General features: G+C 46.0%; 1 protein-coding gene across 1 annotated transcript; it reads left to right on the forward strand.

Annotated features, from left to right (window-relative positions):
• The first annotated feature begins 136 nt into the window (after positions 1-136).
• On the forward strand, positions 137-15,286 carry clstn3 (calsyntenin 3). The gene is made up of 19 exons (XM_061289756.1): positions 137-441; positions 1,229-1,295; positions 3,273-3,395; positions 3,477-3,687; positions 3,752-3,960; positions 4,587-4,736; positions 4,941-5,126; positions 5,296-5,583; positions 6,250-6,362; positions 7,325-7,484; positions 8,267-8,314; positions 8,581-8,729; positions 8,884-9,032; positions 12,178-12,404; positions 12,520-12,681; positions 12,911-13,056; positions 13,170-13,299; positions 13,415-13,599; positions 14,029-15,286. Exons 2-19 carry the CDS (start codon positions 1,229-1,231, stop codon positions 14,179-14,181), a joined length of 2,856 nt encoding a protein of 951 aa, XP_061145740.1. The 5' UTR covers positions 137-441; the 3' UTR covers positions 14,182-15,286.
• The last annotated feature ends 227 nt before the right edge of the window (positions 15,287-15,513 follow it).

Here is a 15,513-nt window from a genome sequence, read left to right on the forward strand (position 1 = left end):
CGGCAACACATCATGACGTGATTCTTTTTGAAAAAAAAAAAAAAAAAAAGAGATCCGGAGTACCAGTGTGCCGCCACCAAGCTGCGAGGGGAGGACGCAGCCGGAGAAGGACGCAGTGTGGGCGGGTTAACGCACACCGAGGGTGGGGAGGAGGCGGAGGGGGGCGCCAGCGTAACGTTCCCACTCAATCTCTCCTTCCTTCTCCACAGAAGAGAAAACAAGGGCACCGCTCCAGTTACGCACCGATTCGTCCTCTTCTCCCCCCCCCCCCCCAACCAACCAGCTCCTTCCACTACCACCAGGAGCTTCTGGACTGCTCTAGACGAGGACGTGTGCACGGAGACGAGGCAGAACCGTATGAAGCGGATGCTGCGAGGCTAAAAAAAAAGAAAAAAAAAGGGCTGTGGGTACCGAGCAGGCATCACTGCCGCAGCTGACACGGTAATGTCACCACCTTTTTCTTCATCGTTATCATCATCATCATCATCATCATCATCATCGTAATCATGGTTGCTGCGACATTTCACCTTATTTTAACCAGGCAGCCATTATTGAAACCTCCTCCTTGCTGTTCGAATGTGTGTCACTATCACGCAGTCATGTCGCATTACAAGTGGGGAGCACATGCATTGCCACGGCCAGGCCCTCCTGGACGTCAATATGTGTTCAGGATGGTAATGCGGTGTAGAATATTGCTTATCAAAAGGGGGTGCAGCATATTGGACCTTCAGTACCCTCTTCCCCTCATTCCGCACCATCCTCCCCTGAGTAATCAATTCTCAGCTATGGCTACAATCGGACAAACCACAATTAAAAGGCAGGAAAAGACCCACTTAACACACTCACACGCAGTTTTGTCCATTTATTGCCGTCGCACGCACATTGGCACAAACTGCAAAACTCTGATTTTGCTTTTTATAGATACAGTGTATGTTTTGCTGATATCACATTCCCGATTACAAATATTATCATTTATGTATTTGCAGAACATGAAATATGCAGTCCAACTTTTTTTTGCAGGTGTTAGGGTTAGTTAAGCAGAGCCAGCATTAAAAAGCAAACCTTTTATTGGGTTTGTGCGTTAACAATAAATATGTTCGTTCCTGCATGTTGTCTTTTTTTGGTTTAACCTCCGTGTCTGTTCTTCTGGGGTGCTAATGAGGTGTTGTTGCATGCACCCCTGCCCCCCCTCCCCATCCTACCCCCCTCTACACCTCTGCTCCCCCAGATGGACACAATGAAATGTCTCTCCTTCCTCTTCCTTTGCTTGACTTCCGTTGCCAGTGGCAACAAAGGTCAGTTACTCGTCCGGATCGATATTGACTACTCATGTCGACGTGTTGTGTCGTTTTCAGCTTGTTTTAGACGCTGCATTAGTTACACCTTTGCAGTCCAATACAAAAATCGAAGACTTAGCAAAACTGCGTAGTTGTGATCAAGGTAATTGGACAGTGTATTTATTCCTGAGAGTATAAATCCTTCTTAAAATACTTACAAAACATTTCTTATAATAATCACCTCTTAATAAATTCAAAACAATAATTTATATCGTTTTTTTTGTACAATGTATTTCTTTTTATACAGAAGATATAGTATTACTACTATTATTTTTTAAATTAAGTAAATGCAATGGATTTATTTATTTTATTTTTTAGATTATGCAAAAAACGTTTCTTGTTTTAGGTGTTATTTTTTACTTATTTTATTTTACACATAGTATAAAATTATCATCTACATGATTCACTTATTGTGCTGGTGTACCTAATGAAGTGGCCTACATATACATGTGTGCATTATGTGCAGGTGGTCTGATGTTTTCGTTGGATCTTTATTGCTGAAATTTTTTTCGGGGGGGGAAACGTAAATTCTCTAGTATGAGCATTGATTGAGGTTTGTGTGGTTTTCTGTATAACGATACTTCTGAGGTTATATTTGTTTTTAGAATTGCATGGCGGGCCAATCGAATCTTCTCGAGGGGCCGTGTATGACCCCCGGACCTTAGGTTTCCCATCCTTAACTAACGCCCACTGCGGCTATACTGTATCGTCATCCTACCTAATAAAAAGGCCGGCATGATTTTGGCGAGTGTCCGTCATGTGCGTGACTCAATTTCCTCCTCAAACATCAGATTTATCCTCCTCATATTGCAAGTCTGTTCTCCAAAGATCATCCGAGGCGGGGTGGGGGGTGGTGTTGGTGTAGAGAGGGGGCATTGGGGAAAAGACAAGGAACATGATGATGAAGGCAAAGGAGGGAGAGAGGGAAGCAGTGACAGGAGAGGCAGACATGGCCGAAAAAGACGCAGACGAGGAGGGAGGAAGAGGATGTGAGATCAGGTGAGGGGGGGGGGGGGGTGAAGACACGTGTGTATGTATGTGTGCGCATGCCGAGCACCATGCGTGTCGTGGCGAGATCGAGTGACAGAGAGGCGACCGGCGCCAAGCAAAACAGAACGATGGAATGCCTCTCAATCTGTAATCCGGAATGTAATCCACGCGCCTGATGCTCAGATTAATGCGACATGGAGGGAGGAGCTGGCAGAAGGGCGGAGGCGCCACGGTGAGCGAGATAAATGACCAAAAAAGAGAGTGTAGATATAGAGGAGCAGACGTGGCCCGACTGGATAATTGTGACTTTATTTGGCCTCCAGCACCATTTTGAGGCAAGTCATGCGTACACGTACGATATCCAAGACGAGAACCTACAAAAGAATTTAATGCTGACAAACAGGCACTTTTGCAGCCTCCTCACTCAGATGAGCATTGGTGTGCGCCTGATTTCCAAAGAGGAAAAGACAGCCAAGAGACGGGCCTACAACAATCCTCATTTCTTGCTCATTAACTTTGCCTTTGATTTTTTGGCACTGAACATCCAGCGCAAGGATGAATAATGAATTGGCAATTAAAGGTTACATTCACAGGAAACCTGAAGCGCTTGCGTCCTTTCAGTGGGGTATTGTGTCGTCGCTGAGCCCAGGCGGGCTGATTGATGAGATAGATGAGTGTGTGATTAAAACTTTTACATTTTGTCAAGGGCTTAATTGTCCTACCGGGCAGAAACTGGACAATTAGAAGTGAAGTGGTAACAATGTGACGGGTATCGTATTTGTTCAACGGTAACCCAATTTGTAAAAAGTTGAACATCTTTTCATCCCATTGGGAAAAAAAAAAAGAAATTTTTCAGATGATGAGGCGCGCCGCCTCAAGACAAACAGAGCAATCCAGCGACTTGTCGACCATTGTTACTTGCTTATATGTTTGATCGTTTCCCAGCCAATAAGCACAAGCCATGGATCGAGACGGAGTACCAGGGCATCGTGATGGAGAACGACAACACGGTCCTTCTCAACCCGCCACTCTTCGCCTTGGACAAAGACGCGCCGCTCCACTACGCCGGTACCACCCAACACTACCTCTGCTACCTTACACATTCCGAATTCCAAGATCGTAGTCATCGCAGTTCTCCTCCATGATCAGGTGAAATTTGTGGTTTCCGGGTACACAACGGCCCCACGGGTTCCGGCTCGGTCCAATTCGAAGCGGTAGTCCTCGACCGCTCCACCGGCGAGGGTCTAGTGCGCTCCAAGGAGCCGCTAGACTGCGAGAGCCAGCGTGAGCACAGCTTCACCATCCAGGCCTACGACTGCGGCGAGGGGTCCGACGGCGTCAACAGCAAGAAATCCCACAAGTGAGCGCGGTGCTCCCGAGGCTCATCCGGCCACGCCCCCTTCCAACGCTGCTTGCCTCCTCAGGGCCACCGTACACGTGCGTGTCAACGACGTCAACGAGTTCTCCCCCGTGTTCGTGGAGCGTCGCTATGAGGCGTCCGTCCCGGAGGGGCGTCTCTTTGACCGCATCGTGCGTGTGGAGGCTCTGGATGCCGACTGCTCCCCGCAGTACAGCCAGATTTGCTTCTACGACATCATCACTCCCAACGTGCCCTTTGCTATTGACAACGATGGTGAGACACACAAAAAAGATCTCCAAATGGCGTCTCAAAAGTATGGATTGTAATGAAAACGTGAAAAACATGGAACCGTTTTTGTGGTGTGGAACAGATTCATTTCAATGGGAACAATTGATTTGATACCAATTCATTCTTTCTCAAACTTGTAATTACATTTGTAATAACCCCTTAAATTCTCTATATTTTCACGTACAAGTGGAAAAAAAATCCCTTCCCCTGCTACGTATTAAAGCAAAACGGTGAAAATAGACTAAGCGTGGGCGGACTATTGTGAATTTCTGCATAAACACTGCAGCAGCTGTTCAGGTGATCTCGCTGTCTATTCCCTCGCGTCTTTTTTCTCGTTACCGCAACGGCCCGCCGGCCGACTGGCTGACTGACAGACAGACAGCGCCTGCTGTTTTTGTAACACAAAGCAGTGGGAAGGAAGGCCGGCTCACTGTGACTCTGCACAATTTGCCGAGTAGTCCGAGACCCCGCGTTCCGACGTGACATTATTGTCTCTTGCCATTAAAAACTGCTTTTATTTTTAAGAAGGAACAAATGCTTATCAAGGATGGAAGCCTGCGCTCGATTCTTTTCCTCATGATCATCCTTCCTTCTTTGTCTGCATCGCCTAGGCAACATCAAGAACACAGAGCCGCTGGACTCCAAGCGTCAGCGCGTTCACACCTTCTGGGTGACCGCCTTCGACTGCGGCAAGAATCGCGCTCAGGCCGACGCTCAGGTGGCGGTCACGGTCAAGCCCTCCTGCAAGCCCGGCTGGATCGGTAAGGCGCTATTTTTTTTCACCCGCAGATGACATCGCAGTGGGTTGGGAGCTACGTGGGCTGGTTGGTGATGCGAGTCAGCTTGCCTTGAAGGAAGGCTCTGGAAATGCAAATGCTTTAATTATTATTCCAATCATTATTTTAATACGTAGCATTTCTCAGGGCGGCATTCCTTGCAGTGTTTGGATCTGTGTTGTGTTTCAGGTTGGACCAAGCGGGTGGAGTACACACCCGGCTCGGGAAGCATCCCGCTCTTCCCCGCCTTGCACTTGGAGACTTGCGAGGAGACCGTGTGGAACATCCAGGCCACCGTAGAGCTTCAGACCGGCCACATCGGAAAGGGCTGCGACCGAGACAGTTACTCTGACCGTTCCGTGCGACGCCTTTGCGGTGCGTGGATCCGAAAAACGTGACCCGGCTGTTTCTCTTGCGTCTTTTCTTACACTCTCGGTTGTGGCGTGGTGGCCAACAGACATCTCGGGATTCCGAGTTCAACTAACTCAATTCGCGTGTCAATACTCGAGTTCCCCTCTGGTCTTTACTGCTCCATTTTATCCAGGCGCCGTTCGGGGTGAGGTTGACCTCCTTCCGCCTCCATCGCCCGCAGCCAACTGGACGGCGGCCCTCCCCACCCTCCCTTCCTCGGATTCCTCACTTGTGTTCTCCTTCAACGGGTCCAACCATGTGGCGGTGGTGCCGGACGCGGTGGTCTCGGGGCTGTCCGGCGACCATTTCACCTTGCAGCTATGGATGCGTAGGTGGGGCACCAACGTCCAACCGGCTGCTGCTCAGTCCAAAACTGCTCGCAAGGAAGAGGAGACCATCGTGTGCAGCACTGTCAAGAATGGTGAGTTGGAAAAAAAAAACATTGTTTGAACTTACGAGAATCATGCAAATACTTCCATTTAATCGGCTGACGTTAGCTCCTCTTAAAATTTGAGAAAAAATCAACGGATATTTCAAACATTCAGATTCAATTCAGTCAATTTTTGCCTTTTTTTTTTTCTTCCTATTGTAAAGTCTATGAAATGCTAAAGGACAAAGTCTCTTAAAAGCGGCATATTCCCTGTAATTCACGTCTTTATTGTTGTGAGCGTCAAGGGATCAAGGGACCGTTTTATAGTTCACTACAAACACGGAATTGTCCACCCTTCACTTTGATGCTTCTCAAGATGGATTTTTGACATTGTTGTCGGCAAATCGGCCTTTTTTGGATGTTATTTCAGAGCGCTATTCTCCAGCGAATTATCACCCTGAGTGCTCAGCGCGCACTGTTTACGGCCTCAGTGGGCAAGGTGCTCTTGAGAGAGCCACTTAACCTCCAAACACTCCAGTAAAAAATAAAAAATAAAAAACTGAGAATGCACACGCACCGCGGCCTCTGTGTAAATAATGTCTGAATGTTTGCCCTGAGAAAGAGAGATTGAAAAGAAATGTAAGAAATCCCTCGTAAAGTCAAGTTAAAGTCCCGAGCGCTCTAACCTGCAAATGAATTGCATCTTGCTCTCCACAGATGACTCGTTCTCCCACTACTCGCTCTCCGTGCATGGCTGCCGCCTCTCTCTCTTCTACTGGCCCGACGTTTCGGCTGCGCGGCCCGTCAAGTTCCTGTGGAAACTGGAGCAGGTACATGCTCGGGTCGGGTGGGGTGGGGTGGAGTGGGAGAAGGCTTTAGTGGTGGGACTGGGGGATTGTGTTTTGACTGCAGCCGCCCGCCCCAGACAGATTGGGAAGGATTACATTAAAGCTGATACGGAGATAAAATAAGATTTGTTTGGATCTCTTTTGTCTTTGTCTGGTACCTAGTTAATGTACACCCGTCTGCTATACTAACTCAAATCGTCAGTGTTTGGCCATCATTTAATGGGATCAATCCTTTAAATAGCTAGCAAAAGGAAGAAAGGGAATCCAGTAAAAAAAAAATATATATATATTTATATATGTGTGACCGTACTTCGCGGATTTCACATATACGAAAATGTGTGTGTGTGTGCGTGTGTATGTATATATATATATAAATATACACGTACACACGCACACACACACACGCACACACACACACACATTTTCGTATATGTGAAATCCGCGAAGTACGGTCACCAACAAGAAGTACTGGGAAATCTGACTTCTAAAGGAATGTAAACGAACATTTGGAGCAATACTACATTGTCCTAAAGGTTTAACACGTTTCCTCAATTTAGACGTTCTATTTTGACTTTTAAATGTTTTTTTTAATTTAGAAAAAAAATCCGCGATGTAGTGAACCCGCGATAAATGAAACGCAAAGTAGAGCCGCGATAAATGAAACGCAAAGTAGTGAGGGATCACTGTATATATAAAAATTTTAAAAATTAATAATGACGTATAATGAATAAGTGTTTATAACGTCTAGAAATATGACATGAATTACAGTCTATAAAGTAAAATGCAGTATATGAATTAAAAATAATAATTGATAATTAAGAGTACATTAAAATTAAAAAATACACTCTTCAAAAGTCAGGGGTGCGTTTTAATATATTTTTTGAAATAGTACCCAACATCAGTTTTTACAGCTGTTGTTACCGCTTTTCCCGTGTTCTCGCCAGGTGTGCGACAGCGAGTGGCACCACCTGTCACTCAGCGTCCAGTTCCCCTCGGTGACCCTGTACGTGGACGGCGTAACCTTCGACCCCGCTCTCATCCACGACAACGGCGCCCTGCCCAACCCGGCCCCCCGCCAAAGGATGTCCATCGGCGCCTGCTGGGGTGAGGGCGGATCAAGTATTTTTTCTTCAGTCTCGGTCTGGCGTTCGGTGATTGCGGATGTAAATCACGGCGTCTGAACTTTTCATCAAGCGCGTGTGTGGACTCTCACGGGACGCTTTACATGCTTTGCTTGCTTATGAATTAGCCAATGTGTTTTTGCGTCTTTGAGGGCTAATAATATAACGCAGTCATTAATTATTCAGCTCGGCTTAACAGCATTTTGGCTGGGCAGCTATCAGGCCTCTTTTTGCAGCTAAAATTTCTGAATCTCTGGCTACCAATTATCAAGACTGAAAAACAACCAGCGTGCAAGCGGCTGCTTGATAAGATGGAGAAAAGGAGACTTCAAAGTTGGAATAAAATCAAACCAAAGAGAGTTCCTTGGAGTCGAGTTCAACCACTTTACTCCGCCGGTGGGAACGCAGCAAGGAGGCATTTACCCAACACTCGTCTAAACATTGGCAGCATCAATCAGGGCGCAGAATTTTCCAAATATGAGAATAGAAAAAGTAATGTTTCCTTTTGTGACATCGCCACAAATTTTACATTTCCTAAAGGAGCAATTGTATACATTGGCTTCTTATTGAATTCCAATCCTGTGCATGTCAAAATAGCCTCCCTCTTAGATTGTCTTTTTTTTGTTTTGTTCCGGTATTGTTCATTTTTCATTTCTTGCTGTCACTCTGTGGCCCGCTCAGGCGTCACCTGGCATCTTCATGCATTTTGATGAGTGTTTGTCTTGTTTCTTTTTTTTCTCTCGCCCACATTGCTATTCCCCGCAGAGCCGGAGGACAAGCAGAGGGAGGTCGGGAACAACAGCATCCCACAAGGTAAAGAAAGGATTCTGTGAGGTACCGTCAGGGACGGCGTTCAGGACACACACACACACACGAACACACACGCTGATGTTTCTTGTGAATATTCAATCGTGTTTCTTGGGAGCGTGTGTGAGCGAGAGAAAAACTATATAAGTGTGTGTGAAAGCTCTTTGTTGGCAATTTTAGTCCTGTATGTCCCTGAAGATCTCTCATTTGATGTCTGGGTTCGGTTGGCGGTGATGCATTTTGTTGAGGCGTGTCTCCTCGTGTGATCTCAGTGAAATACGCCGGAGGTTACCACGGCTTGTTGTCGGGGGTAACAGTGCGTCCGGGCAGCGTGGAGCCTCACAGCGTGGTGGAGTGTCTGTACGCCTGCAGGGAGGGCCTGGACTTTGGAGACCTGGAGACGTTGGGGTCCGGGATGAAGGTATTAACAATTGGCGTGTAAATTAGCAGGGAGGGATAGGATGCCATTTCATATTATATTGCACAATTTTGTTGAGTGTATACAAGAAAAAAAAAAGGGGTTGGCTGAAATATTGCAGGGCTCTTATTCATGTAAAAACATTGGATGTTTCCAGGTGCACGTGAACCCCAGTCAGTCGGCGTTAGTGCTGGAGGGGGACGACATTGAGAGTTTCAACCGCGCCGTGCAGCAGGTGACCTACAGGAACTCCCTCCGCTTCGCCACGCCCGGAGTGCGACCCCTCAAACTCACCACCTCGCTCAGGTAGCCCCCACCGCGTCTTATCACCGTGCAACACATTCCGGCGCTGAGTGAGCGAGCGGACAGACTTATTTCATTTGCAATAACGCGGTGGGGCCAGAAACGCAGCGCGGCTTGCCAAGCTTCTATAATAGACTTTTTATTCCCCACTTGGCTGTTGAATCAATAGAAAATGAAGTCAAGCTGAGGGGATGCGCTGTCATGATGCAAACTGTGAAAGTGGAAGCTTTTGTGGTGGAAATGTTACACCGGCAGACTTTAGCGCCTCGAGCACATTAAGTGTCGTTCCGAGGGCCTATCACGCCTCCTCCTCCTTCCACATTGAATCCAACATGAACCTTGCCTCACCGCTGATAAGAGTAAATACTGACGTGGAGAAAAGTATGTATCTTATCTCCCATTTGCTCGCTTCAGCCTCAAAGTCACCTGTGCGAGCTGCAGGGGGCACATTCATTTATTTAGCTCCGCCAAATCCAGGTGATTCAATAGGCGGCCCCCCATGTCCGCTCAATTATCTTTTCGAATAGCACAAAGATGGGATGATGAAATTTCAAACTCTTGTGAATACCGGTTGCACAATTGCAGCATGAAATAGCGTGTGGGCAAAGCTGCAAGTGGGAGGTAAATGGTTTTACAATTTTTTTTTTTGAACACGGTCGGCCAAAAACAATACCGGCACTGCACGACATTTGCAACCTAAATTAGATTTGTTCCATGAAATTGGATGAAAGTATTCTCGCCAGTCTATTCACGGTTTGGATGTACATTTATTTTTTGGTCCAATCAGATTTCAAACTCTTGCCATGTCATTCTAATCTGCCCGGGGCCTCCAGAATCAAAATTGCTGGCTGAGGTTCCTAAAACTATTTTATCTTCTTTAACCAAACAGATTTTATATTGGGAACGTCACACCATTTTCAGGATGGAGGCGGAGCTAGGAAGATAATTTTTGAATATGCCACAAGCGCTATCACTAATAGCGAGTGAATAACTAAACTGAATAGTTGGCATGTCAATATCTGTTTAGTGGTCACATTTGAATGAAATTGGGTAATTCCAGGAGTCTATTTTTGCATATCACATGTATCTGGTTGAAATAAGAGTTGCTGATTTTTTTTTTTTTTTTTTTTTTTATTGGATACTTGTAATAATTGCTCGAACATTTAGTCAATCATCAGAAATCGCCAAACTCTTCGGTCTTGTGTCTCGGGTAGCGCTCCAGCTTGCTCCAGAGCCACACAACTTTCTCTCTTGCTTTAGCCGTCGCTTTTAGCTGGTGAAATATTAATTCCCTCTCAGATTAGTGCAGTCCAGTGCATGTATGCGGTGAGCTGCGTATTTATATTTATATTTATATCGTAGCTAGAGCGAGAGCAAAAGAAAAAAGTAGGCCACTGACAAGGCAGATCGCATCAAACTCAAAGCCTGAGCGCAGATTGCGCCTTTCTCTAAAATTAAAATGATTTCCCTTGCGATTGGCTGGCGACCTGTCCGGGGCGGCCCGAGTCAGCTGGCATCGGCTCCAACTCAGTGGGGACCCAAATGAGGGCGCGCCCTATAGAAAACGGATGGATGATTTCCAGGCCAGACGTTTGTGCTGAAAGGCTTTTGTCCCAGCCATTCAAGGTCATGACGAGATTGTTTTTGCTTCAGCTCAAGTGCGCCATGGCTTTTCTTTTCTTTCTTTTTTCTTTATACCCCCCCCCCCCAGCCTTCCTCTCCCTTCTCAACTTATTGCATGTGTGAAGATTAGATTGATTTGGGGCCAGGAAGTCACCCAGATGGCTGAACAGCAGGCCCTTCTGGAGAAGCCGATAGAAGCAGCTGCTCACTCTGATAGCAGAAATGTAACGCACGCATTCACGTGCGCTGTGCTTAATCCGCACTCCAATACCGCCGGCCCGACGTATCACGCAAATGAACAAATATGTTTAAATAACATGACATATGTACGACAATATTTATGGTGCAGTATTTAATAACAAGAGTGCGTCCTGGAATTGAAGGCAGAGCTGATCTCTATGCGCTACCTGGCCGAAATCAGAAGAGGGCGCTCCTGTTTTAGGTTTAACATAAATTGCATCTTAAAGAGGATTCCAAATCATTTTGCTTGTTTTCAGTGGAAGGCAACACAAAAATTGTTCTGCTAGTCTAAACACGGTACTCTGATTAACATTGTGTTTGTGGACCATGAATTAAGCAGCAAAATCCACAGCTCAGCTCTTCTTCCTGTCATGTGACATTCGCAAGCTGTGATTGGTCGTTACCTGTGCCTATTTCAGTCCACACCAAGGGGCAAAATGGCCGTCCCCTGTGATGGATTAAAAAAAGATGTATTTTGCTACTTAATTCATTTCCCACATATGCAAATGTCTAGACTAGTGGATGCATATTATTGTAAGGGAAATGTTGAAGTTGGCTTACTCTTAAATTGTGAAGAAATTACTTAAAAATGAAGTGTGCTACCTAGCAGTAAGCAGGAGCTTTTGATTTAGGCTCATCTAATATGCTAGCTGAAAAAGTAGCGGTGGCCATAAAAATAAATTCATGAACTCTGTGTTTTTTTTTTGTTGGTTTTTTTTAATCTGGATTTTGCTATTAAGCAACATGCTAATTCAAGACCAACTGTTTTTCTGGCTGAAGAAGTAAGGATGGTAATAAAAGTCAGTTAGTTAGCCAAAATAGAGTGAATTGTTTTGTCAGCATTTTGTCAGTTAAGTCATGACAAATTGGTGCCAAAAAGCAGTGTTTGCATTGGCAGCAACCAACAGAGGGAAATGTTGATTCAGGCTCAAAGTGTTTGCTGGCGAAAGTAGAATAGTTTTGTCTCTGAAAATCAATTCATTGATTAATTGCTTCTTGAGCATGTTGTTAGTTAAGACTAGTGTAGTTCTTGCCAGGAAAAGAGGAAGCTGATTATTTGGGCTCAGTTTATTTGCTGGCTAAAGTGGAGAATTACAAGCGTTTCGACTGGGATTAGGATTGTCCCTGAAGGTGTTTATTTTTTTGGTGACGTCTTAAAGAGATGAAGGCAAAATGGGAAGCTATTGATCCTGGCAAAATGTATTTACTGGCTAAAAAAGTTGAAGGATTTGCAACCATTTTGTTAGTCTTTCAGGCTCACGTTCTACTTCTCGCCTCCTTGCAGATGTTTCAACGAGGAGAGCTGTCTGTCCCTGAAGCCGTTGGAAGGTTACCTGGTGGTCCTCCAGCCTGACGCTCCTCAGATCTCTCTGTCCGGGGTCGGTCCCCATCTGGCTCGCCCCGCTCCCGACTTCGAAGCCCCACGGGGCGTCCACCTCTTCCCCGAGCTACGGATCGTGTGCTCGCTCACTCACGCCGTCAACACGGCTGCGCAGGGGATGGAAGGCGGCGGTAAATCCAAGAAACAATCCTCTGTCATCTGTCTGCCGTCGAGAACTGATGACGGAAATCGGAACTGCATCATCTAGAAACGGGGTTTATGTAATTCTTATGCATGGTTTGGCAGCGCTGATGTCCGACGCCGTGGCCCACACTTTGGACGGCTGCGAGGTTCAACCTCTTGGCGAGGAACTGGACCTGGAGCGGGAGGAGCTCCTGGTTGATATGGATGTCGTGCGAGAGCGGGGCTTGGAGATCATCAACACGACCGCCTACATCGCCATCACAGGTCAATAAAACAATCGACGTTCACATTATGAGTTCACTTGAAAGACGATCCACTTCTGATCCAAGTCTAGTAGAGCCTCAGTCAATGGTCATGTGCCTCCGTTCTTTTTGCTTTCATCTCACAAGTTCATTTTTCAAGATTCATTTTTTCAGGTCCATCTTTAGTGTTTTGATGGTTCAGTATAAACCGTTTCAACCCCAGCCCTGCCGCTTTTTCTCTGGCTCTCCAGGCGCTGAATCCATCTCCGTATACGAAGACGTCCTTCGCTCAGTCCGCTACCGCCTGTCCAGGAGCTCCTCCCGCTTTGAGAGACGCTTCCGTCTGTCCTGCTCTGAGATGAACGGCAGATACACCAGCAATGAGTTGACTCTGGAGGTGAGGAGACCTCTCATTCAACTCATTCACTGCCAGCCCAGTTACAATATTTGACGTCTATAGCCGTCACTAGCTGTGTTAATTTCTAATGGAGTTCTTCTTTCTTCTCCTAGGTGAACTTCCTCCACTCCTTGGAGAGTATGTACCACCCATCCCACTTGATGGCTTCCCAGCAACAGTTTCTCCATCAACACGCAGGCGAGCTCAGCGGACATGCCTTGCCCAGTCTACATCGCAACTCAGGTGACATGTTTGCGGCCATTTTTCTTGTGCAAGTGGTCCCGATGTTGTGGTCCACAAGACGGCCATCTTCAGAGCGGATGTGTGATTAGCCATTTTGTGCCGTGTTGTTTGTCAGTGGTCCCCGGAGCCGCCACCATCATCATCATGGTGTGCGTGGGATTCTTGGTTGTCATGGTGATCCTAGGCATTTTCCGCATTCGCTCCATCCACCGCCGCAGCGAGGAGGCCCGCGAGGCCGCCAAGGAGGGTGGCAGCCAGTGGGACGACTCCGCGCTCACCATCATTGTCAACCCCATGGAGGTAAAATCGGCTGCTTGCTTTCTGATGCTGTCCAGAAATGGATTGAATTCAAGATGATCTTTTTGCCTTTTTAGTGTAACTATTTTTTTCTGTTGACCTTCAGGACAAATCAGTCGGCTTGGTATTGAATCCAAATAAAATATTGGCATTTACTTTGGAAAATCATGATCCAACATTTTTGCCTATTTTACGACATGTTAACAAAAATAGAAATGGTTTTTTTTTCTGCATCAGTACAATGGTCCCCTCTGCTGGAAATATTCAAGAATATTTTTCCTTGACATTTCTGTCTCCTTACTAAATTACAACTGATCCAAATTTGAGCTTTCTAACATCTTATTCCTCAGAACACATTTTACCTTGAAATATGATCAAATCTCATGACTCTTTTCTGTAAACCCATTTTTGCCACCTCTGCTGTTGCCGCAGTCCTACGAGTCTCGCCTGGGCATGTCCGCCGACACGGAGGGAGACGGCGAGGAAGACGAAGAGGAAGTGGCCGAGTCGCCCGACAACGGCAGCGATGACCAGCGGATCATCTTGAAGAAGGAGGGCAGGGACAGCAACGCCCGTCGCTACTGAGCTGCATGTAACCCCCCAACCCCCCACCACGGAAAGCAACACTTCTACGATCATGTACGGAATGTATACCTGCAAAAACACACCACGCACAACACATTCGATGTAATACTCGACGCCATACGTGACCTATAGCCGACGACGGGCACTCGCTCGTTCTCCACTTTGATGTTCAGCGGCACAATGTATACACTCAAATGTAATTGATCTGCCTGAGCCACGCAAACGATTTGTGGACGTCACAAGATGCTCCTGTTAATAATAACGTGTCTGTATAGTGCGATGCTGGATGAGTGCGGCTGATTTGTTTCACGAAAAACCAAACGATTGTATTGTATTTTGTTCTTGACACACAATTGAATCCTTGCTCCTACGCGTCGGCAGAGGCTCCGATCTGATCTCCACATGCCGACACACACGCACAACTTATTAGAGTCAACCGCGAGGTCTGCGCACAAGCTGTCCCCTCCCTCTTTGCGACACATTCCGTGATCAGCGCTCGGGTTTCGTAAGACTTTCATCTGCAAAGGAGAAATAGGGACACGCTGTTAAGGAAACGTAAGATGACCGCAATATGTCATATTTTTGGAGTATTCTGACAAAATAGTTGGGAAAATGATACGACAAAATGGCTAAAGAGCAAGTGGTCAATATTATAGGATTTGTTTTTGTCACTTTCCAAAAATGAATCAGTGATAGTAAGAAAGAGAAATTTACGTAACCTACGAGATAATTATTTTTTGTCACCCTGCTGTCCCCAGAATGTCAGCTCAGCTTGGGCGGTTTTGACTGTATTGATTGTAATGAATTTTATGTACATACAATGAGAAATATGATCATTATTATTGTTATGAAATCTTATTATTGCAGCCACTTTTCAGCACACTGGGGGATGGAGCTGATGGTCATTTCCCAGTTTTTGTTCATCACCTATTCCAGCATCGAGAAATCAGTAGGAAAATAATAGTAGTTGTCGTGGTGAGGACGATATCTGGCTTGATGAGTGTGTCTTACTTTTGTGTGTAATAATGTTGTAATTTAACAATTTGTCAGTATAGGAATCACTGAGGAAAAAAAATGGGAGGCACATTTGTTGTGATACCTTCAACTGTACATAAACGTGGCATTGCTATCTTTTGCACTCTTCTCCAAGATTTTACTTCTTCCATCTGATATTTCATTTCAGTGAATGTACAACTTGTGCTTACCACCTGCCCCAGCTCCAACACTGACCCCGCCTCCGTGTCTCTTGCCGTCCGTCTGTGTAGCCTATCACTGTGCAGTGCTATAAGGAAAAAAAAAAAAAATGTCCGTAAATAAAAATAAAGCCTGTTT

Source organism: Syngnathus typhle, linkage group LG10 (assembly GCF_033458585.1).
Source record: "Syngnathus typhle isolate RoL2023-S1 ecotype Sweden linkage group LG10, RoL_Styp_1.0, whole genome shotgun sequence".
Lineage (NCBI taxonomy): Eukaryota > Metazoa > Chordata > Actinopteri > Syngnathiformes > Syngnathidae > Syngnathus > Syngnathus typhle.

Coding starts and splice junctions, on each gene's coding strand:
- clstn3 (XM_061289756.1), top strand. CDS start 1,229: ATGGACACAATGAAATGTCTCTCCTTCCTCTTCCTTTGCTTGACTTCC. Junction 3,688..3,751: donor AACAGCAAGAAATCCCACAA/GTGAGCGCGGTG, acceptor TTGCCTCCTCAG/GGCCACCGTACACGTGCGTG. Junction 8,730..8,883: donor CGTTGGGGTCCGGGATGAAG/GTATTAACAATT, acceptor GGATGTTTCCAG/GTGCACGTGAACCCCAGTCA.